We start from the raw sequence: 23,971 nt of genomic DNA on the forward strand, positions 1-23,971 counted from the left end.
CTTAGCATGCTATTTAAATATGCCCCAAATGAGCGCATTTCAGCAGGGACATTAAAGGAGACTAACGTTAATCACAAGTCCGTCAGGTTTAATATCCTTTTTTATTCAGCACTGATGTTAAATCATGTTGATTTTTATTTGTTAACCATTTACAGGGTGTGGTTATTTACAGGTGGCAGAAAAACCAGATTTACAAAAACTAAGGTTAAATACATAACTATCAGCTATTGAACAGAGGTTGATGGAGAAAAACAGTAAAATAAGAGGAGTTTTTTCAACATAAAATTTCCCAGCAAGAGTCCGGAGGTAGATGTTGGTGATCACCGGATCTGCAAAAAAGAAAATAAAGACAATAAAAAGCATGTCACACATTAGCTGAACAGCAAATTGTTGATTGAAAGCTCACAGAAAGGATAACTTTCTGTGAGCTTTCTTGTGTTTTTATACATTCCTGGAAGGTTTTGAGTCGTAAATTCAACAGTTCTATCAAAACTTCAGGAGAGACATGTTTCTACTTGTCCTGATGAAAATTGATCAATAAATGTAACAACATACTAAGCATGCGAAGTAATATTGCTGTCCTGGCTTACTGCCTGACCAAATAAAAGGTAAAAAGGTAAATAAATCACCATCTGGATTTGATGGAGCAAACTGGTTTAATAACCTCCTGATGAGCACAGCAGTGATTAATACAGAGAACATTCTACGTTTTGGTCTTCTGCATGTAGAGCTTGACAAAGAACTCGAGTTCCAGAAAAATCCATATTTTGTCACATTACAACCACAAATCCATGTGTCCTGTGATTCCTGAAACCAGTCATGTGGCCACATTTTCAAGCTCTTGGTCTTCTCTCAACCTTCAGACCAATCAAGTCCAAAACCAAAAAACAGTGAGTTCAGTTCTCCACCTCCACCTGTCGCCTCCAGCTAATAGTATGTCAGTTAACATTTATATTGATGACTGTGCTCTGCAGAGTTGTCTGGCTTTCCTGTTTAACTTCTTACTACCGTGTTAGATTTATTGGACAAGTGGCATTTAGTTGTAGCTGCTGCTTACATCAAAGTTTAGCTTCACATAAATGTTGTGTCAGTGCACCTGACTAAATGAGTTAGCGAATTGGCAACTGCGATTCTAAACCAGAAGGTTTAGGAGTGCATTTCTGACCATTCTACCAGGAGAGCATTTGTGAGGTCAGACACCAATGTTGGACACCAAGACCTAGCCCACGTGTAGTCCTTGAGAGCAACCATCCTACAACTTTTAGATGTATCCCTTCTTCAACACACTGATTCAAATGAATGACCCTTTAATTCCAACAACCAAGGAATTCAACCATTTGATTGCCAAAGGGAGGTAGCTGAAAGTTGCAGGATAGTAACTCCTGAGGTCTAGATTTGGGCACATGTGACCTAGTCCTTAAGGTTCCCACATTCTGGGGCCTTCTTCACTTCGCAGTGGTCCGCATGTACTGAAGGCAAACTCAAACTAGGCTGGATACATCTGCAAAAAAGTGAAGGTTCTGATTGTGGAACCGAAGGAATTTATTATAAGAAATGTAGGCAATCAATACACTCATCTATAAAATCTCTACCATTCGTAGATAGTCCACACGACTTACAATGTACGCACAGTACGCCCGATTGTGTGGGAGCCTTTAGTCTATGAACTAACACATTGTGTTCCATCAAAATGAGGTTGGAACTCTGGGCAGATCAGTCAAGTTCTTCAGCATTGCTTTCATTGTTGTACATGACTGTACACCAGTACAGGGATCATTACCAAAATGATCCTACATAGTTGGGACCATGAAATGGTTGAAGACGTCTTGGTATTCCCTGCGATTATGCAATTATTTTTATTAGAACTAAGGAGCCCTGGCCCTAACTCCTGGAAAACAGTTCCACGCCATTTTTGCACCAAACTTCAACCTAGGCACAATTCAAGGAAAACCATAGAAGTGCAGTTCTCCCGGTAACTGTCAAACCCAGATCAGTCCATCTGACTGTCAGACATGAACATAATACATAATTCCAGAAAACGTGTCTGTGGACATGAAACATGCTCTTTAGGTGAAGCAGACTGCTATCCATTCTGTAATGGATAGCAGTCTTTAGCTATCCACTCTGCATAAAGTCGGTGACCTCTGTATGCCATGAGTCTCAGATTTTGATGACACTTTTATGTGATTTAGGGGGACAACCATTTTATAGCTCAGTTACTGTCATTTCCAAGTGTTTCCACTTTATCGTAATACCACTAACAATCAACTATCTTACGGTGGTACCAGAATGGAATTCATTAAGCTTCTGAGTAACTCATTGTTTAAAAGATCTGTTTAAAAGTTATTCTAAAGAATAACTTTGCATGCAACGGTGGTAGAATTTATGAACCTGTGACTGGTAAAGTAATTGCAACACCTGAATTCAATTATTTGGATCTTGTGGTGAATGCAGCTAAGGAGCAACAAAGACTAGACAACAAATTTCAATCTATAGATGTGCAAAAACGGTAGAGACATGCTTGAAAAGCTTATATTATACTGAAATGTTGCATGAAGAAACATTTTAATACTAAAATTAAGGTCTTTTTTTCTTACCGTGTATTTGTCCCATTTCTTCTCAGGATCGTACGGCTCCCAGCGACTTGCAGGAAAGATATGCTTGTTCTTCTCATACCAGCTCCTTAGCACCACTTTTCCTGCATGGGACTTTACACAAAGAGAAATACATCACCATTAACAACTTCCATCTACAAAGGCCTCTGGCATCACTTTCTTTTGGCCCAAGGTTTGTGGAGTGGATCCATACATTTATTTTGTTTACTCCCTGATGTTGACCCTGTCTGAATGCACAGCAGTTGAAATCAAAGACTGGTTAGACCAGGTAACATTTTTCTAATCTGTTATTCTCCAGATTTGGGGAACTTGTAGCTGTCCCATCCTTTCCTAAGATGACTTCAACAGCTGCAGCCCACCTGTTTCCAAGGTCAACATGTGTGTCCATGTATTGAATCTGGAAATGGCTTTACAGATGGGTATTCTATAAAACTTGTTATTGCAAAACATGAGAAAATCCAAAGAGTGTCTAAATCCTCAGGGCTGGGAGTGACAACTGAAAGTTGTAGTAAATTAAACCCCCTTTCTCTCCCCATTCTGTTGCTCACTTTACATTTCTGCATGTCAGCTTTACCTATTCAAGGTGCTTTAAAACACAGAGTTACTGCCATGTGATTGCTTTGTGATTTCTGTTAACTGGCAACTGAACAGAAGTACCTGACTCAGTCTATTATAGTCCACCAAGCTTTAGCTGCACCCTCACCAGGCTACACACTAATGACTTCGGCAAATTAAGTGACAAGTCACAAATAAAGAATCAAAAAATTTTGTACACTTTAATTAGATGAAACAACTGAAGTGCAAAAAAGTTAATATTTAATTTTATTTTTTTATGCTTGCCTTTTTAACACTTTGTAGTTGGTGTTTAGGTATTGTTAATAATGTCTTATAGTGGTATTTTCTTGTCAACTTTAAAAAAGGGTTAACTCATAAACACGATACACCACTGGATGGCTCCCCTCGCGCCTCTACCACCGGGCTTAGCAAGTTTCCTGGGAGAAACCCCGATGTATGCAGGTCGAAATACAGCTGATTTTGTATAGTTATTTGAAGTGTGATGGTACTGGCACCATAGTTGTGAAATTCACACTGTTCAACTGGGGCCAGGATTTTTGACGTGACGTCGCTGTTTCAAGTTTACACTGTATTTAAGGATCAACATTCTTATGCTTCTTGTACTTTAGTTGATTCTTTTTCCATGGTAACAAAGGAACCACACTTTCATCACTCACAGTGAACTGGTCCCTCACAGTGACCAGTTCAGATCACCAGAATCTGGTGATCTGAACCTCAGGTTACTCATGCTGTATAACTTCCTTTGGTCAGCACAGTCAGTAAGCACTCACTTTCTATCGCCTCACTTTTGAAGACAAAACCTAGAGTCGCTCTTACTATCCAACACCCTGACTTCGACAAACAGAACAGTAATACAGGGAAATTACTGAATCAGTTGCATGCTTCTGTTTTTGGAGGGCAGATAGAGTAACAAATGCCTCTCAGATTACTGTTGTTTGAAAATGCTTGATTACCCCAATCAGCTCACATGTGAAAAGCATATTGTTCACATATTGCTAAGAATGAATACATCTGTAGGCATTTCATTCTATTTTCTTAGATTACATTCCATTTCCTGGAACAAGTCTTCATCGTGCCATTTCATCGTGAAGTTTGGGAATTAATGTGTTGCTTCACTGTGAGCTGGATAAACACTGCGGCTGGATTAAAGGCCAATGATTATCACAGAATGATAGAAGGTTCTGGTGTGAAGCAGTTAACAGCTCCAAGGAGAACAAGCTGTTTTCCAACAATCTCCATGTGCTGTCAAGAGCTGACTCCAAAGATGAGGCAACATCTTAAACATGTTGCTGCATGTATGAGAAACGTGCTGCACAGTGCTTGCACTGCCTGTTGGAGGAGAGGGCTAACTAACAAAGCATCGAAAGCAATGTATTCTTAATGTACATGTGTACATTAAAAAACAGGTGTATATTATATGTAATAAATATAATATACATATATTATACGTATATTAATGTATATATACATTAATATACAAATGAATGTACAGAATAAAAACAATGTAGAAAAATAAATGTGCAATACCAGCATGGTTGTAAACACTTATTTACAGTTGCATCTCATATAAAGCAATTTTGTCCACTTAGGATGCAACAATCTGCCACTGAAGGAACTATCATGTTCAGAAATACTGGGAAGAGCCAAATACAAAGGAATGATAGGGCTAGTCTACATGTAGTCAGATATCTGGGCATACTAATACATTTTTATGCGTTACATAAAAACAAATAATTTTTTATGTGTTTTCTTACATCAGGAAATGGAGACTTAGGGTCCCACGCATTACAGTCTGATAATTCACCAGTATATACTTGCTTTGCCACAATTACTTTTACTGTTTTTAGTGGGTTATTGTTGCCTAACTGAACACGGCAGAGAGATGCTGACGGCATGGCAGCAGAATTTGAGAAATAAATCCTTTTCTGCCTATGGCTTTATGGATTAAAGAGATGATCAGTGATATAATAGGCTTTGTGGATCCACCTCATCTTTTTCCACAGTGGCATCGTTCACCAGTCGAATATCATCGTGGACGTCAAAGCTGAACAAAGGGCCTGTAAAAGGAAATTTCACGTCAGAAAATAAACGATTCTTGAACATAACAACAGATGGCAAATATGTTTTTAAATTTGGTGTGTCTTTAAATTTTACAAATCAAGGGTATTTTGTTGTTTCAGTGTAAATTAATGTCAATTAGAGTTGAAGGACAAAGGACTGGCATGACTTAGTTCAAAAATGCAAAATCAGACCATCAAATTGAAAACAGAGTACATTTTATTCTCAGGGGAAAAAAATCTGATATCCATTAAAGGCATTTTCTACAAAAACAAGAGTCAGGAAAAAAAACCCAAACAAAAATGCATCAGTTTCGAGATTTTGTCTCGTTAGCAGCTGCACTTTCTAGCTAAGATGTTCTTAAATGATGCAGATTTTTCCACAGTTGGAGTGAGGTGCTGCAGCTAACGAGAGAAACGGCAACACATGTCTGGCTGCAGAAAAAAAGTGATTTTAATCACTGAACTGAACATAGTAACTGTATTTAACTTAATTTTTTTGTTATTTATGCTCTCAGAGAACCAACAGTGGCAAAAACAGTAAAAGTAACAATCCCGATCGTTACGTACAGTTTTGGGGTTTTCATGTATTTACTGGATTTTATTGTCACAACAAATCAAAAATCTTGTTGCACTAAGAAATCCTTTCAATAACAATAAATAATTCAACAAATGAACACCCCTAGATTAGACCCCACGTATTTTGCTGTATTTAGTACACAAAAATAATATAAAGTTGAGTAGCACATCTAAGTGTATTGCTCAAACTGTCTGAAACATTACCTAATGTTTCAGACATTAGGCAATATTCATTGCTTGATTGCAAGTTCCAGTGTTATTGAATGATGCAGGTATACCTTAGCACCAACAGGTGGCAGTGGTGCAGTGTGGTTTAATTAGGTTTTACCTAACTTAGGATGGTAGCAATGGTATTATTTATTCCTAGCAAGTTAGCCAAAACACATTTTTAAATCAGACATTATTAAACCTCATTTCACTTTGACATGTTTTGGGGGAAAAACTAAGCTAGTACAAAACTAAAGTGAAACTGCAATGTTAGCTTAAAGCAGGGGTCTCAAACTCCAGTCCTCGAGGGCCACTGTCCTGCAACTTTTAGATGTGCCTCTGATGCGCCACACCTGAATAGAATAATTAGGTCATCAGCAAGGCTCTGGAGAACTGATCTACACAAGGAGGAGGTAATTAAGCCATTTCCTTCCAGTGTTTTGTACCTGTGCCACATCTAAAAACTGCAGGACAGCGGCCCTCGAGGACTGGAGTTTGAGACCCCTGGCTTAAAGGTTTATTACTTAAAACTTTAAGCTAAAGCTAATCAGAACTAAAGAGTTAGCTCTGAAGTTTTTAAGAGCATGGTGATATGACATTATTTTACCATAATGGTTCCCTTACTCGTAACGTAAATATGCTTCTTAATCATCAGTTGTTGATCAGTTGTTGACGTGGTCCATAATGACATCTAGTCAGAAGTATGCTGTCTATTTTTGCTAGCTAGAACATTAAAACTGTTGTGTTTGTTATTGTCGCCCAACAACGTCTGCGTTTTATGTGGAGCTACCCCAGTTAACCTCGCAGTGATTCAGCATCTATCCTCCACATGAAAGGGAACTCTTACAAAAGCCACAATTTAAAATAAAATAATAAATAATCAGAACTAACCCTTTTAAATGTAAATCTTAAATCCTGTCAGCGGTGGTGTGAAAGTATAATTAACAACCATAAGGTAGAGTGAAAATAGTTTAGCTTGAAGATGAAAGTTGTTCAATTTGACTGTAGTGAACTTACCAGACTTTCCTCTGGCTTTGGTCACAATGAAGTCATAAAAACTGTGGTGCTACATAACACAAGAAAATGAGCACCAGTTTAATTCAACATTCGCACAAAGCATTCCTTTCAATACACAAGAAAGAGATGTTTTAATTCTTAGTCATTAATAACTATGTAATTAAGAAAAAAACTGGACTCACATGTGGGATTATGAGATCTTCCTTGATGTACATCAGTTGCTCCACCCCAGCAGACCTGAAGAAAAGATGTGTTGACTTTAAAGTACGCACAGAAGTCAAACATCAACACTTTTTCTATTAGTGATAAAAACCAGAGCGAGTACAAAAGAATAGAAAATAGGAAAATAGTGAGGAAATATGTTTCCTGCTTCATAGTAAATTGGATGATTCCACATTGGAAATAAGAGTGATATAGAATTTAAAAAATATACTTTTTATTCAAAGAATGAAGGTTTGAAACAATGAATGCTTAAAATAGAGAAGAAAAAACATCTCAGACTACTTTTTGCATAATGGCCTTCCTAAACACCAAGGCACTTTGATTACCTGCTGATTTTTTTTGTCTGACATATCTGAATAAAACATTTAAAACCAGATGAACAAGTTTTAACAAAAGCCAGAAAAGCACTTGACAACCTCACATCAGCCGCCCTGCAGATCTGAGGCTGGGCTGAGAATGTGGAAAATATGAGAGGAAACATCGGTTTTAAATTAGAGCTGCAAAACATATTAAAGCGTTATCGTCAACCCCATCTCAGCAACATAATCCCAAAGAAAAGTCTGGATTCAATCTGCAAATAAACTATTTGGCCATTAACACACTCGTTAATGTGTGTAAGAATGTGTTCATTTTTCTTGGCTCACTGAAGTCTGACCTGAGCTCACTGAAGTCCTTCCTGAGGACCTCCAGGGCCTTCTGCAGGAAGTTCTGGATGGTGTTACCCTTCTTCATCTGCAGCACAGGCACACAGAATAAACATGATGGTGCAACATGGAAAAAAACAACAAAAAACTACAGTGCTGTATTGGGGCTGTTATAATTAGAAAAAAACAATACATAAATAAACTTTCTCCCCCCAAAAATTTGAAATTTTGAGATTAATGTCAGAAATTTTCAAGCAAATTTCCCACTTTTAAAACTAATATTTCTACATTCTAGAACATTTCTGAGATTCATTTAACAATTTCTGGGTTTTACTAGGAAATTTTGGACCTTTCAAACTCAAACATTTCCCTACTTTTTCTACAAATTTTCTGAAATTGATCTCACATTTTCTGACTTTTTTTCTAGCAAATTTTCAACTTTTCAATCTCAGAAATTTTCTTGACATTCATAAAAAGATTTCGAGATTAATTTTAAAAATTCTGAATTTCTCAGCAAAAATGTATTACTCTTCTTTTTTTCTATCGACAGATGCCCTAATATGCCTTTGTAAAAAACAAAAGAACAAATTAGTGCTGAGCACAAAAGTCACACTTGGTAAACTGTATGATTTATGTAGATATACTTAATTATTAAGGCACACTTTATCCTTCTCTGTGAGATTGTTTATCTTTAAATTTATACTCTACCTTAAATTCTGCTACAGCAAATAAAGTTTGTACATAATGTAAATTCACAGCATTGTCCATACAGGTCAGACGAGAACACAAACATTGTGCAAATCCAAACTTCCTGTTTTCTCATTTTAGAACTCCAGAAAACGGCTGCTGCCGTCAAACTCGGCCTCCTGTTTACCTTGACAGTTTTCCGGTGGCCTGAGCCGTCCCAGTAGCTGAAGGTAATTTCAATTTCTTCATCTAAGGACAGAAATTCATAAAAAGGTGTAGGTTACACACATCAAAGAGTATGACGGCATATAAAAAGAAAGAGGAGAAGTAGATTTCTGCCAAAAAACTCAAATTTTGAGATAAATTTCAGAAATTTTCTTAGAAAAAAATAAAAGTAAATTTCAGAGACCCTCAAAATTTCAGAGCTTTTACAAATTTTCAATTTTTGGAGCCCAGAAATGTCTTTTTAGCAGACATTTACTCTTTTTGTTTCTACCTACAATGGTTCTAATGTGCTGTAAAAGAGTGCTACATGATTTAGGTTTAAAATAAAAAAAGTTTGACCACTCACTCTTGATCTTCTCCTGCTTCAGCTCCCACTCCTGTCTCAGCTCCTCTCTAAGGCGGTTTTCCTCCTCCTGCAAAAAAGGAAATGAAAAAATGTACGCACCAATGTAATTCAAAATGTCATTTAAACAAATAATATTTCAACTGCATAAGGCAGAGTAGGTTGTGAGGAAAACCACAATTTGGTTTTCCAAGTTGGAGGTTTGAGTGGACCTGACCTCTCTGTCTCGATCAGGAAGGAAACTCGTATCCACATCTGGATTTTTGCCCAATTTCTTCTTCTTGACTGGAACATCTGCAATAGACATAAAATAATATAGGGAATGACATGTTTTTATCTGCTTTGTTTAATTGGAAATTTAACAAGGCAGGGGTCAGAACTCTGTGTGAAAGTCAGTCAAGTTCTTCTGACCTTGTTTTGCAAACAACAACAAAAACGTTCCTACAAAGCTGGAAGTTTGAAATTGCCAAAATCTGCAACACTAAGGAGTTTTCTTGAAATGATGCAAATGTGAAATTTATATTTAGGTATGTTTTAGGAAAGGTTTCCCACTGATTCAAGAGGAAGAAGAAAAAAAAAAACATCTGAAGCTACAATTTAGCTCCAGATGTCATGAAAAATGTCATGACGATCAAAATACTCACAATCCTGATCTTCCTCGTAATTTTTGTCATCGTCGTCATCATCGTCGTCGTCATAATCATCATCTTCCTCCTCCTCTTCATCAGGATTAAAAGATAAACTGGCAATTTTTCTCTTTTGTTCCTCCTTCCTCTTTTTCTCTTTCTGTTTTTCCAGCTTGCTGAAAATAGAACCAAAAAAAATAAAAAATAAAACTAATGAACAGAATATTGGTTTACTAGACATTCCAGTAAAGAATAGAGAGCTATAAACAGTACATTTGTGGTAAATTTGGGTTAATTTATTACAGTGGGAGACATCAAGACAATTCATATGTTGGCAGTTTGCAGGTGTCCAGGATTAACAAAGAATACATTTATAAATAATGTTAGCGTTCTTAAAATTAGTTCCTTAGACAAGACCAGTTTGCTATAATTTTTAACTACAAAGGCTATAAGTTGGTAACTCCAAAGTACCAGTAAAAGGTTGTAGCTGAACACAGCTGGAGGTTGTGCTAAAGAAACAGGAAGGCATTAAATCACAGCACTAAATCAGCTAGAAAAAAGTAGAGGTTGATTAGAGCAAACACACCGGCTGTGTGGGTGGTCTTTAGATAGTTTTCAATGGGAGCAAATGTTCCAAGGGGAATACAAAAACTAATAAGGTGTAGGGAATGTGTCCAATTTCAGCTTTTTAATTTACAACTGCTGCTGGAGGAACAGTTCAGATTGAAAACATCAACTGCATATATCTGCTGTTTAGGTTATATTTGTATTGAAGCCTTTCTGATAGCTGATTAAAACAAATGGTCCTGCCTTTGGCCAAAAAACCCCAGTCTTCCTGTGAGTCTGCTTCCAATTTAAATCCCTTAACATTTCTACTTCTACTAAACATCCAGTGGTTTTGTCAAAGCAGATATATTATTGGATAAAACAAACACAATGAATGGCAATAATTCTTTTAGCAGTCATCCATCATATTGCACATATAATTTCAAAAGTGTATAATGAAGGGCTTCATATTTAAAGCCAATGATTACTACATTTCTATGAGGTAGAAGGTAAATCATGACTTCTTTCAAGCAGATGAAAGATGGGTTGAAATCCAGCCCAGACCTAAAAAGCTCTCCAAGGACTCCAAAAGAACACGCAGTAACATCCTGAGCCTGGATTTTGAGAAATATCTTCAAATGATTTGAGGGGAACTATTTTAGGGAAAGAAGATGCTAATGAGACTGAAATGTTTTCAAAGTCAGCCAAAGACAACAACTAAAATACTTCTTTACAGAAATGCTATTATGAATAAATAAATTCAAAATTAAATTCAAAACTTAAAGAAAACTCCATTTAAAAACAGGCCAATATTAGAGAGAAGGTAATAATTCTAAAAAAACCAAGTTAATTTGCTCCTCTAAAGCTCAATAAACAAGCAGCAAAACCAGGAGAGTGATTTGGTTATTACAGAATGTTAAATCTATATCTTGTTTAAATAGACTACTCAAAAAATAAACAGAACACCTAAACAACACAATGTAACTTGAAGTCAGGAAACTCAAGTAGAGCATTGGTAAAAATGCTCTATTTGGGAAGGGAAATAATAATTTTTAGAAAATCCAGATTTTCTAAAAATTAAATCTTCAAAAATGTTATTAATCAATAAAATCAATTCATCGCTGAGGCCCTGGGTTCCTCCTGCTGCATGTCAACGCTAGGTCTCACTGGGCTGACAGACACTGGGCAGAGTTATCAAATAAATTTGTAATTCAGTACATTTACATCTGTGTTAAAAAAAATTAAGTCAATTTAGAACTGTTTTTCTGTATCAGATCAGTATTAGCCGATACTAAACCTAAGGTATCGGTATCAGAAGTGAAAAAAGTGGATGAGTGTATGCAGATCTGTGCAACAGAAAAAAAAGACTCTATTCTGTCTACTGGAAAAATGTAATTGTTCCAAAGTTATTTAGTTGTTTAATTAAATAACTGTCGCCTCTTTTTGGGAAGGGAAATAATTAATCAGTATATAAGTTTGTTAGTATTCACCCTGAATGATTTTAGAAATCTGCAGACTGAAGGTGGAAAACAAGCACAAACGAAACATGGATATTTGGTGACCTCTGCAGAATACACCAGGATATGGCTAAAACAATGTAGCATTTACATGTTTCAGGTTAACACTGTTATAACTACATTTTAAATAAAGATAAAGTCAAAATGGAAAAGATAAGCTGTGTGGAAAAAACTAAGTGCATTCCCTCCATAGCTTGTAGAGCCATCATTAGCAGCAAAACATGTAGATTTTCTGTTAGACTTTATCAGTTTGTCACATAGTTTCAGACATCTGTTTCCATGGAGCTATTTTGGGGTCACAACAAAACTTTTTTTTAACTGAATTAGGGTTTGGACTTTGAACCATTTCAACACTTAGATTCTTGTTTTTCAGTCAGTCATTCTGTTGAAGGCTTGCTGATTGCTGTGTTTGGGTCTTAGTTGCGGCGGATTTTCTCAACCACTCCATAAAGACAGACACTTCAACACAGCTGGTATGAAGTGTTTTCTGCTGATCAAACAGCAGCAAACACTTCATAACAGACATATGAAATGTTTGTGTTCCAGCTGTGGGCGAGAGAACCCAACCACAGCAGAAGCAGACGCAGCATGAATATAGTTAGTAGCACTGTTGCCTAGCAGCAAAAAGATTCTTGTTCTTCTGTCAATGGATTGTGAAAGATCAGCCAGAACGCAGTACGGATATTAAACCCCATTGAGAATTTTTGGGATGTTCTGGAAATCTTTACAAGATGGTGGCACTCTACCATCATAAAAACAAGATCTTCCTGATGCCACCCACCTTGCTTAGCTAGCCGGGAGAGAATGAGCGGCTAAAGTTATCAATGATCAATATCATTGTTAGTGATCAAGTGTCTATTGCAATATATATTATTACTGATTTATTGTCCATCCCTTGTGAATAACCTTTAGTGAAATTATGGACTTTTGATTGTTTGGAACATTTGCCAAGTTTGATGGGTAGCAAAGTTTGTTTCTCTTCAGTCGTTGCTGAGATCTTTCCAACTTGGAATTGTTGATGGCCAGTTAATTAAGTCCATTTGATACCTGAGTGAAGTTATTTTGGCTCGGACATCAGACTGATCAGAAGAGACTGGCATCTTTTAAATCAAACTGTTTTCACTCACAGCTGCAGCTCTTTGGACTGCTCCTTCTTGGCCAGCTGCTTCTCTCTCTCCTTTACCAACGCCTCCTGCTTGGCCTTCATGTCATTCAAGGTCACCAGGCCTGTTTCAGACATTGAAAAACAAAACGTTTGGAAAAAAGAAAACAATAAACACCATTGCTTATTATTACTAAGGCTCTTTAGATAATGTCAGTAAAACTGTCAAACATACTTACCAACAGTACTGGACTTTAGCTCTGCTTCCACAGCATCATAGTGGGCAGAGAATTTCTTGTCAATGTTGGATTTGACCATATTGTCCTGCAACAACCAAAATCCACCAAGACAGAGACAAAGAGATAAAAATCAAACACTGATTGACCCAAAAATTCCAAAACTTAGAGCACTAATTCACTCACTCACATCAACATGTGTGCTGCACATTTTGATGTGCAGCACACATATGAAATCTAATCGACTGTCTAATTGACAGAATGTGTGTGATATATGGCCTTTCTGATCTGTCATAAATATGCTGTGCACTAGCGGAACAAGTCAGCGTTGGGCTGGGGGTCGGGGCCAATCACCGGGCCCCTAAGGAATCACCGGGCCCCTTACGTGGAGTGAAACTGAAACTGTTGAGCGGGTTGGGGGCGGGGGGGTATTAAATACACCCTTCTCAACAGGCGAGGGCGCACTTTCTCTGTCTATAATCACATATTTCAATGAGTTGAAACCATTCCTCCCTCCCTGGCAACTCCAGGCCCGGGCCCCCGTCCGCCCGGTTTGGGGGGCAGCAGCCCCCCCAGCCCTCCTATAGCTCCGCGCCTGATGCTGTGAAAATGCTCTCGGCATAGCAGAAAGTACCAAACTGCACTGAGAGGGGGCAGTGCTGAGTTCAAGAAGAACAAGTGCCAACAGGAGATCTTCTTCTACGCATTGAACGGACTGAAAACATTTAACAAGGATGACTTTTACAACACGGCGAAGGTAAATAAAGATCATACACAATTTTTAATAAGTTTCAAAATACTGAGATTCACCCAAAAATATTTAAATAAAAACAATCTAATTTGATTTTTTATTTTATTAACACTGTATAGCTAGACAGTATAGAGTCGAAACAACTAAATATTTCAATTAAGGTCAAAATTGTAACATTTTGAGTTTTCTGTATTTGTACATCAGACTCCAGAGGAGTCAGAGCCTCACCATACGTCACTGCAATAAAGAATTTAATATTCATGTGCATCTTTATTTTTTGTTCAATGTACAGTCTTGGAAATGCCCAACTTGCACGTATATTTTTGATTTAATCCGGCTGTATATCATTTTTTGAAAACTTAACATAACGCCCTTCCATGGCTTACTGTAGCTAAATTATATGTAGAATATTCGATACTATTTTGAATAGGACGTAAAACCAGGTATGAAGCATAACTCTGTGGTAGAAAACTATTCCAACTGTTACTTGTAACTGCGAACGAACAAGTAACTGATAGGTGACTCTTATTATTAGTTACTTGAGTGAGCAGAAGTAAATCACGCCAACAATGACTGGAGCATTTCTCCATAAGCACGTGCATTTAAGATGTTCCAAACCTCTGCTATCTTCTGTTTGAGCTGTTCAAGTTGCTCCCTCTCTTTCTCTCGTTTTTTCATTAGCTGCATGGCTCTGCCCGCCTCGCTGGCAGCTCCTTTGTACTGCGCCATGTCGGTATCTTTATCTTCGAAGCTCCCTCGGAATGAATAATAACAAACAAACAGCGAATAAAGGCGTTCAATATACAAATTTAACTAAAGATTGTTCCAGAACTGCGAAGACTCTTCTGACAGTCCACCATAACACGAAAAATGGCAACGGCGCAGGGCATGCTGGGTAGTTTAGAAAGAAGACGAGACGCGTTGTCACACCTGCCATATTGGTCAGGGAGAAGTCGCCATTCCCAACCCCAGGATAGCTGAAGAAGTGGATTTACACCTTCAAATTAAACGTTGGTTTTTAATCAGTGACATTTACTATGATACAATACACTTCCAATAAAACTTTACTTAAAACGTTAAAAATCGTAAGGCCAGCCAAGAGTTAAGACACTTTTTAAAAGTCACAAACTAGTGAACATGTTGATAAAATGTATAACACAGAAACTAATATTATTGCCTTGCTTTGCTAATAGCAGTCAGTTACATTATTAGGAGCTGGAACATGGTTGAGTTAAGTTTGACGTTATTCTTATGTTACATCTGAAGTTCGAACTTCATATGTAAGTAAAACACAGCCGGAGTAGCTTTTTCCTGGTTTACTATTTTGTTCAAAAAGAGAGTTCTCCTAGTTGGTTTGTGTATACAAATTGACCGGAGCTAAAATTTATTTCCCTTAAACCAATACAAAATGCAAACTATCAAGATCATACAAAGCCTATAATCATACATTTATCAGTGATTTAAAAAAAGAATAAAATGGGTCAGTACATTAAGAACAGATTTCTTCACAAGACTTATCAAAATAATTTATTTAAATAAAATAACTGCAAACATTTTAAAACTTAGAATTAAAAAAATCATGTGCATTTAAATAAAAGCACTCTACTTCCCATTCACACACTTTCTCAATCAAGATTCCTTGTTTTTTCTTTACATTCACACAGTGTCTTTGTCTCTCTTTCGATCCAAGTCTTTGTTGGACAGTGAGATAGAGATCTGTGTGCAGCAGAGCGCCAGAGACATACAGAAGGGGGAGATGAAGACGTTCACAGCACATATAAACAAGGAGCGCAAGCAGGGCAGGAAGGTGTTGCTCAGCTGTATGCAGGGAACCAGGAACCTGGAGAGAGGAAAAAAGACATCAGAAAATAAATTATAGCTGAAGAAGTGTAAATCCACTTCTTCAGCTATCCTGGGGTTGGGAATGGCGAATGGCCATTTAGACCATTTAATTGGTCTAAATGGATGACATTTTGTTAGGATAGTCTGCTTTGTTAGGTCAGGTAGATACTCTGGTACCGACCCAAAGTCAGAAATCTGGTCTGCTTGAGGATGTGGAATATGCTTACAGTGGCAAAATGGAATTGGAGTATTAATTGCATCAAAGAAAAGAAAGGATATGTCTGCTGTACATGTGATTTACGGACATATATAAGATCTGAATACTTTTAAATCCTTAAAATACTTCAGTTCAACATAAAAGTGAGCCAAACCAGCATGGAGTCTGATTGTTGCCGTTTAAATTTCCTGAGCAACAAGCTGATCCTGTAACTTAAGCAAGCAAGTTTGAAACAATGAAATATAAATAAATATATATTTTTAGACTGTTGTCACTTGTATTTTCGATAGCTGCATGTTAAGTAAGTGAGGAATCGAATGTGTCACTGAATGACTGATTTGGTCAGAACATACCAGACGCGTAGGCAGGCGAGGATGGCTAGGAAGAGTCCACACAGGAAAGCAAGAGGCACAGCAAACAGCAAGGAGAGGCAGCGATAGGTCCAGATGCGAGTTCTCTCAAAGCCAACCAGACTGTAAGTCCACACACCACCTATGCTATGAGGAGTGGCAGGTTCAGCCAGAACATCACTGACCTCCACCTACAGAAGACAAACAAGAAATGTATTCTATTAGAAAAATATATCTCAGACTTTTATGTACTTTCTTTTTCATTATTTCAGTGTTAACTGATTCTGAAATTAAATTGCTTAATGATATCCTGATTTTACATATGCTTTGGAACCATTCTTTTGAGTCAGGGGGATGGGTAAGGGAAACATCTAAAATATGAAGGACATTTCTTGACAACTGGAATTAGTCAACTCTGACTGGACACTTGCTGAAAATTTTTAATCTGTAAAAGTAGCTCAATTGATATACTAAAAGAAACCTGCAAAAAGCCTAGTTTTAAGTATAGATGAAGCTACATCATAACATAAACATGCTCCAGTGATCCAGTGAACTCTAAGAGTTGTAAGGGGTGACAGTAATGTCTCAAATAAAAAAGCATAGTAGACAGCAGGAAGCCTTCTGGTGTCCGTCTGATCCGAGAAATACATCGATGTTGTCCTACTCTGACAACACAACGTTGAACATAGCATGAAAAAGTTACTGTATTTTAAGCACTCACTGCGTTTGGACAGGCTGTATGAGGACTCAGATGTTCAGTCAGATTTAGGGAGATTCCCCCAAATAACTCTAGTGCAACCTGATTAGTTTGTTAAAATAAACTGAGCTGAGTAAATTTAAAACTGACATCAGACAAAGTTTAGAGTTTTGAAGTTACACCACATCGGATAGGCTCAGCAACTGATGGAAACAGAGGTGTAACAGATGCATGAAACTGAGAAACGCTGTGTTTTTCGAGACAACTCAACCAAAACATGACAGTAGCATTAACCATAAAATTGTGAAAATTGAAATGACAAAAAATGCTTAATAGAAGCACACCAACTTTAAAAAACACTTAAGTTTTTCTATAAAGAGATTTTGCAATAGGATGAAAGGGAAGCACAATAGCAACAAAGATTTGTGCACATTTGTAATGGAAACGCAGCTAGTGATTCAAATTTAAGTAGAACCAAGGACAAACTTTGAGGTACTCCACATGAGACAAATGAACTGAGAAATTTATGACAAAACAGGTTCACTGCTATGTTAGAGAAAGGAGAGTCGGAAGGAAAGAAGAGCCGACCGACTGACCAATTGACCTTAAGGTGTTGGTTGATGCCATGTGGGTCTCTGTTGACAGGTCGGGTCGGAGCAGGACTCGGAGAATTTGCGGGAGGAGTTGGGTCTTTTGGAGCTGGAGTTGAAGCTTTCGATGCAAATTCTGGTGGAGGAGGAGGAGTGTTCACCTCTTCCTCATCACTGTCATCAATCTTACACTCTACCAGACAGTCATCGCTCACCATCATCATCTTTGCTAGAGAAAAAACATACATTATGTGGCTCTGAAGGTTCAGGTCAGAATCCATCTCTACACCCAGATTTCGGGCCTGATCTCTAGTTTCCAGTTGTAATAACAGAAGCTGTGTGTTGACACTAGGTCATTCCTCTTTAGGTTCGAAGATAATAACTTCAGTTTTGTTTCTATTTAGCAGGACAAAGTTATGACACATCCACACATTTATCTGTTCTCAGCAACTGTTTATTGCTTGGATGGGTTGAGAGAATAAGCAGAACTGTACACACACACACACACACACCCACACACACATACACACACACTTCTCATAGGCTGTAACAGCAAGCTCAGCCCTGCACTACCACCTGTTTTAGCCCCCCAAAAAGATGTCATACCAAAATCTGTAAATAGCAGCTGGTGATTTTAGGATGGATTTCTTTAGATGATTGCATATGCTGCAGTCGTTTCGTATCATTAGAAAAGTTCCATAGAATTCAGATCACATATCTCATTGTAGTTTTGAATAGCAGTGTCAAAGCTGGGGTTTCTTGAACATACCAACAATTAAAATATATGTTTACAAAAACACAACAGGATACAAGATGAGGCAATACAATTTCTTGACTTGTTGAGTAACCATCAAAGTAGATCTGCTAAATCTCTAATATGTTTAAACCATTTCTTACTTACCTCACTTAAATGCTTTCCTAGTCCTGTATCAGTAAAGACAGATTTTTTTGCAGAGAGACGGGACAGACTGCTGCAAGTTAATCAAAAATGTCACAAAGATCATCAGATTGATTACCAAGCCCTTCAGAGATTATATTGCCATATTCACCAAGCACACCAACATCAACAGTGCTCTACTCTGTCTTTAGAGTGATATAAGTGCTAATGTGGTACTGTATGACTTATTTCTTGTGTCTGGGTCTTGGTTGGCTGTAGGGGAAAGGGGTTATTTTAGGAGGAGGAGTGGATGGGTCCAAAAGATCACATTTCAGTGGGGGAGCGGTCTTAACACAGAAACTGAAACAATGCCACACCTACTGTCTCATTTTAAACACAATGCAGAAACAGTGCAAAAGTGAAATTAATGAGCAAAGTGGAAATTAACTTCTTCAAACCATCTTCCCTTTCTGTTTAAAGAATTGGTTAAAATACAGAAAATACAGCAAAGATTGTGGCATTTCATTTTTTTTATAAATAATATAAACATTTTCATACTAAAGTTGTAGTATGAAAGAATCATGCTAAAATTAATGTCTTGCTAGGTTTTAAGTTGTTGTGTAATTTATATCTACATGTTCAAACTCATTATACTGTGCCTGCTTAAGAAAACACTCTATGTTGTATAAACACCAAAACTTGAATCATCAATTTCTTTGTCGTCTTTATTGTATTCATAATTCTTACCCACATATACAGTTGAACACAGTAAACTTAATAACATCATCAAACAGTGATCCAAAATATCAAGATGTTTTAACCACAGAAGAAGAATCATTTCAAAACAAAGACTCTACTTCTATTTTTACATGAGTGTAAAAGGACAGTGAAGAAATTACACATGTAAAAATGATTCAATTATATAAGTTTTAAAAATCAAATTCAGAAGTACGTTAGAATTGAACCAGTGCATTAGACTGTTTTAAATGCCAACAGGGACCAAAACGAGTGGCAGATAAAAGAAAAAAAACAAGTTTCTATTATGGCTCCAAGATGCCAATATTGGTTTCACAGTTTAAACCAGAGCAAGTCACTGACACCTCTGATATAGGGACCATTTTGGCTCTTCAGGCAAGGGGCACAGTTTCAAGTTGAAGGGTAACAGTGCATTTCATTTGACTTAAAGGTTGGAAGAGATGGCAGATAAAGGCAAAACATCTGACCTGACTCCACAGCAAGTCAAACACGCCTGAAAAATCAATGGTCTTTCCAAGCCATGTAAGGTAAACGTTTTAGGTAATGCTAGGACTGCAAGAAAAAAACTGTAAAACTCTGTAAAAGATGTTTATGAACATAAGTGACCCTAGTAACTAAATCACTGTTCACTGGTTTTCATGCACAGAGCTCCCTTCCTGGACATTGTGTTAGAGAGCTGTTAGATTTCAACGAATTCCCATCAGAAACCCAGTCAAAGCAGAGGGCGTTCCAGGCGAAATTTGGGTAACAGAGTAAATCCGACTTTGAAGTTCAAATGGAAGTCACCATAAGTCAACCAAAGACCTGAGAGAGAAACTCATACTTATTCTATCAAAGCTAAACCTGAGTTAGCCCATCTTTAACTCTGCAAAAGCCCTGAGTTTTGGCCTCATATTTAGGCCTTTCATCACATATAGAGGGGAATGTGTTTTCAGTCTGTATGTTCCACCGTATGTAAAAACAATACTGTTTTCCTCATTTTAAAATGGAACCTTAAAGAACAAAGCTATCAACAGACTCATTTGAATAAAATACATAAAATAATTTGTGATGCACTATGTAGCTGATGTTAAATGACAGTAGTGTGGTCAGACCCCAGTGTTAGCTTCCTAATTTAGCAAACCAAATAGCCGCAAACAAAATTTTTGCTCTGAGCAACAGGAATAAAATAATACCCTTTGATTTGCGTACCCCGTGTAATGTTGCAAAAAAATATATAAATATTTCAGATACTAAACTTGATATGAATGTGATGCAAGGGGAACTGCACAGCAAAAATGTAAAAATACTATGCTAACAAGGTAGCTGGCTAGCTACTTTTGCATTGACTGATGATAAAGATTCTCTAAAGAATACAATAATGTTTATGATTCTAAAGCCAAATATGCCAGTTATTATTGTTAATTCTACTCTTTGTTTTACCATTAACTATGCAAGCCTAGCTTGTTCAACAGCTTAACTGTAAAGCACAAATTAAAAGAATAAGAATGGTACTTCCTGTGCCTGTGTCCTGTATTTATTGGGAAATCCAGTGGGTTTATTTCATGTTTTGGTTTTTAGTATCATGTACTGGTTTACAGGAGTTAACTGGTTGAGTGTAAGCAAAGTGGGAAACCATCTTAACTTGCCTCTATTACGAATCTAGTGAGTTCACAATCAAAGCATGCAAATTTGACTCCAGAAATTGAGCTGGATAACATTTTACTATACAGGGAGCAGAAAATCACATAAACCTGGCAAAAGTTATTCAGGTGAAAAATTTCCTTACATTAAATAGATTTTGTAGGTTTTTCAGAAGCAATATAAGTAGTATATCAGTAGTGATATTAATATCACATCCTTATTACCTAGTTCATGCCTCAACCTGTTCTCTTGACTACCAAAAGAAATGATTAAAAGTATAAACCCAACATTTCAAACATAAATAAGTGTATAGGAATAACTTTTTCTCAATGGAAGAACTGCTCAGGTCTGGTTGACATTTGTCCACACTTTTATGTGTTCTATCTCTTAAAGCTAAACTTTACTCTTTTTTCAGTTTCACTACATTCTGGATAACTTTATTCCTAAACACATTTTATATATTTTTATGCTCATGAAAAATAATGTGTAGAAATAAAAGAACTCGTGAATACCACAATACCTCCATTTGAAGGCACCATTTAAAACCAAAGTTACGCAAAAGTAGCATGAGCCCAGTGGCTTACCAGCAATAAGTCATGAAGGACTAAAGATAGTTTTCAATTAATTTTAAAAGGTTATCATCAATGTACTATGAAAAAGTAATAGAGTTGTTGCCAAAGGTTCAAATGACTTGTGTTTTTTATTTTTATTTTTTTCTTCTTTTTAATCATTCACTTTTGGGCTCATTGACATCATACCAGTACACATTTTAATTTCATAAACAAAGTCTAAACTTATCTGGTGTTTTCAAGTGAAAAACGTCAAAAAAGACGCAAAGGCACTCCTAGGCACAGGACCCAGATCAGTTTTCTAGAGCAAATCATTAGGGTGTGCTGATCTCAGACCTGCCACTAGGGGGCAGCTTAAGTATTTTCTTGTTGTTCACGTACACTCAGTACCGTACCAAACAGTTTTTCTGGTGATATCACTGGTGAATCCACATCCCTGATTCTCAAAAAAAAAAAAAGGTGCAAAAGCCAGGAGAGTAAAACAAAGCTGAACAAAAACCATTTGAAAAAACAGACACACTGGACATACACCTACACGGCACCAAGACTAGTGGCACTATGAGATGGCACACGCAATTATTGTTGTCCATAAAACAGAAAAAAGGGAAAAAAAAATTCAAGATCTTCACTTTCAAACAATGAACCTATTATTCCACAGTTCTTCATGCTTTCATCTCAGTCCGGACTGAAAAGGGCCTGCCCTTCTCAGGCCAAATACTTTCTTAGCTGAGGGGGCAGTTGGAGCAATCGAGGAAGACGAGGAGGAGGAAGGAGTGGCGGAGACAGAAGGAGGGAAGGGAGACGACTGCACAGGAGGCTGACGGGACAGGAGCTCCTTAAATACAGAGTTCATCTGACGGCTAATCATGTCCTGTGTGAGAACAAGAGGGGGGAAGCAGATAACATGTCTTAAATGATATTTTCTACTATGATGCACTCCAAATTAATTAATAATTAAAAAAGAACATGTAATTTGCAGCCTGATAACAAAACAAATATTTGTTTGGTAATATACAATTAAAACGTGTCTTTCTGTTGTGGACATTTTGTGAAAAAACAAAACAAAAAAAAAAAAACAAAAACTGAAGAAATGCTAGATATAAGCTTTTTAACCTTCATGTTTAAAAGCATTTCTAGAATATGTTCATTTATGCAGCAGGCAGGATGTAGATGTTGATAGCATCTAGCTTAGCAGGACAATTACCTTGTCAACTGTTGGTCTTTCTGCTGTAACAAATGGAGGCTTGTCTGGGATTCTGCAGCTGGCCTGCCTTACAGTGTCCAAAGTGTGTCTCCGTTCCTGAGACCTGGAGGAGAGGTGAAAAATAACCCAAGTCATCACAGCACAGAGCTTCTCGTCTGTTTGTTCTTTGAGTGCTGAATCTAACATTGAGAGGAGCAGCAGCCAAGAGTTAATTCACTAATAGAGGAGCTAATTTTGTTTGTTTAGCGCATTAGCATATTTGCTAACTTTAAAAGCATTTAGCACTGTTAGCTTCTTCTAAATTAAGTTTTCCAGATAAATTCTACAGCATTACTTTACTTGGCAACTTTCAGCTGAATACAATTTAACATCTGTGTCAAAGTTTTGGTTGATGAAGGTTAAGAGATTCTTCAGAGTTTGGTGTTTATATTCATGCTCTTATTTCGAAGTGGGTGAATAAACTTTATTGAGCAAATAAGTGTGCAATCAGGAGGTATTAATTAAACAAATGTATGCAAAAATATGAATTGTTTAGAGCCTCCTCACATTCTCCTTGTGACATGGTGGTTATCAACCTTTAGCATTTTACAACTTTAGCATTAGCTTCCACTAACTAAAATGTTGGCAGAGTGCTTTAGTGCTAATGGAACTAATTAGTGCTTTAGGTTTAAGTAGCTAACTTTTTAGTTAGCGGTAATGAGAAGAGAATACTTTCTAATTTTTTCTAAAAGAATTTCTAAGCAGGAGGCCATTCATTTAATAAATCAAACATATACATTAACAAATATTTAAAGTTTTTAAATCTACAATGATTAAGACATCACTGTCCCATAAAAAATTCTCACAAATCTATTTGCTTAATTAAAATATTACTTGTTTAGTTTAATGTTGAGGTACAACAACAAAAAAAACAGAAGTACTTTTTGATAAAACGCAAACTTACCATCTTACAATGGTTAATAAGGTTCACTATGACTTAGAATGACCTTCAAAACCTGTCAAACGACTACCATCTGAATGTAATTTAACAAATGAATCCCAAATCCTCAAATTCATGTAATTCTAAATGCTCATTTTGTCTGGAGTCATGACGGTAAGACATCTCTGCCACCACGTGGTCAAACTAGAAATTACAACACAGTCTACACTTAATCCAGTTTACCATTCCTGCCCTCTGCCTTTTCATCCAGTAATCTGTGTGGTATTTCAGGTCACATCTGTGACTCTGTAGTTTGTGAACAGAGTGGACAGAGGTTGGCTCCACCTTTTCTTACATCCTGCGCCGGCCGTTGTTAG

The 23,971-nt window shown here is 37.0% G+C and overlaps 3 protein-coding genes across 4 annotated transcripts in view; all 3 read right to left on the reverse strand.

Annotated features, from left to right (window-relative positions):
* Nucleotides 1-82: 82 nt before the first annotated feature.
* On the reverse strand, nucleotides 83-14,857 carry fam50a (family with sequence similarity 50 member A). The gene is made up of 13 exons (XM_014990100.2): nucleotides 14,569-14,857; nucleotides 13,203-13,287; nucleotides 12,989-13,088; nucleotides 9,817-9,974; nucleotides 9,390-9,466; nucleotides 9,176-9,242; nucleotides 8,792-8,853; nucleotides 7,929-8,005; nucleotides 7,234-7,288; nucleotides 7,052-7,100; nucleotides 5,178-5,248; nucleotides 2,598-2,708; nucleotides 83-329 (listed from the first exon to the last, which is right to left on the reverse strand). Exons 1-13 carry the CDS (start codon nucleotides 14,677-14,679, stop codon nucleotides 321-323), a joined length of 1,032 nt encoding a protein of 343 aa, XP_014845586.1. The 5' UTR covers nucleotides 14,680-14,857; the 3' UTR covers nucleotides 83-320.
* A 605-nt stretch (nucleotides 14,858-15,462) lies between these two features.
* Nucleotides 15,463-19,189, reverse strand: cav4b (caveolin 4b). Its single transcript, XM_088006902.1, has 3 exons — nucleotides 17,661-19,189; nucleotides 16,363-16,550; nucleotides 15,463-15,790 (listed from the first exon to the last, which is right to left on the reverse strand). Exons 1-3 carry the CDS (start codon nucleotides 17,925-17,927, stop codon nucleotides 15,607-15,609), a joined length of 639 nt encoding a protein of 212 aa, XP_087863028.1. The 5' UTR covers nucleotides 17,928-19,189; the 3' UTR covers nucleotides 15,463-15,606.
* Nucleotides 19,190-19,230: 41 nt separating this feature from the next.
* Nucleotides 19,231-23,971, reverse strand: part of LOC106919606 (SLIT-ROBO Rho GTPase-activating protein 3-like) — a 37,195-nt gene continuing 32,454 nt past the window's right edge. For both annotated transcript variants that reach the window (XM_014990091.2, XM_014990089.2), the window contains 2 exons: nucleotides 22,676-22,778; nucleotides 19,231-22,342 (listed from right to left, as the gene is read on the reverse strand). In XM_014990091.2, coding sequence (XP_014845577.2) covers nucleotides 22,142-22,342; nucleotides 22,676-22,778 — 304 coding nt within the window. In that variant the 3' untranslated portion in view covers nucleotides 19,231-22,141. The remainder of the gene's footprint in view (nucleotides 22,343-22,675; nucleotides 22,779-23,971) is intronic.

Source organism: Poecilia mexicana, unplaced genomic scaffold, assembly GCF_051168715.1.
Source record: "Poecilia mexicana isolate PSO_F unplaced genomic scaffold, ASM5116871v1 scaffold_7, whole genome shotgun sequence".
In the NCBI taxonomy this organism is placed as follows: Eukaryota; Metazoa; Chordata; class Actinopteri; order Cyprinodontiformes; family Poeciliidae; genus Poecilia; species Poecilia mexicana.

Excerpts from the sequence above, each read along its gene's own strand:
- fam50a (XM_014990100.2), bottom strand. The coding sequence starts at position 14,679 with ATGGCGCAGTACAAAGGAGCTGCCAGCGAGGCGGGCAGAGCCATGCAG. Across the intron at positions 9,467-9,816 it reads TTACGAGGAAGATCAGGATT|ATGTTCCAGTCAAGAAGAAG; the intron begins GTGAGTATTTTG and ends TGTCTATTGCAG. Across the intron at positions 7,101-7,233 it reads AAGATCTCATAATCCCACAT|CACCACAGTTTTTATGACTT; the intron begins GTGAGTCCAGTT and ends TGTGTTATGTAG.
- cav4b (XM_088006902.1), bottom strand. The coding sequence starts at position 17,927 with ATGGATTCTGACCTGAACCTTCAGAGCCACATAATGTATGTTTTTTCT. Across the intron at positions 16,551-17,660 it reads GCATCAACCAACACCTTAAG|GTGGAGGTCAGTGATGTTCT; the intron begins GTCAATTGGTCA and ends TGTCTTCTGTAG. Across the intron at positions 15,791-16,362 it reads CTCGCCTGCCTACGCGTCTG|GTTCCTGGTTCCCTGCATAC; the intron begins GTATGTTCTGAC and ends TCCTCTCTCCAG.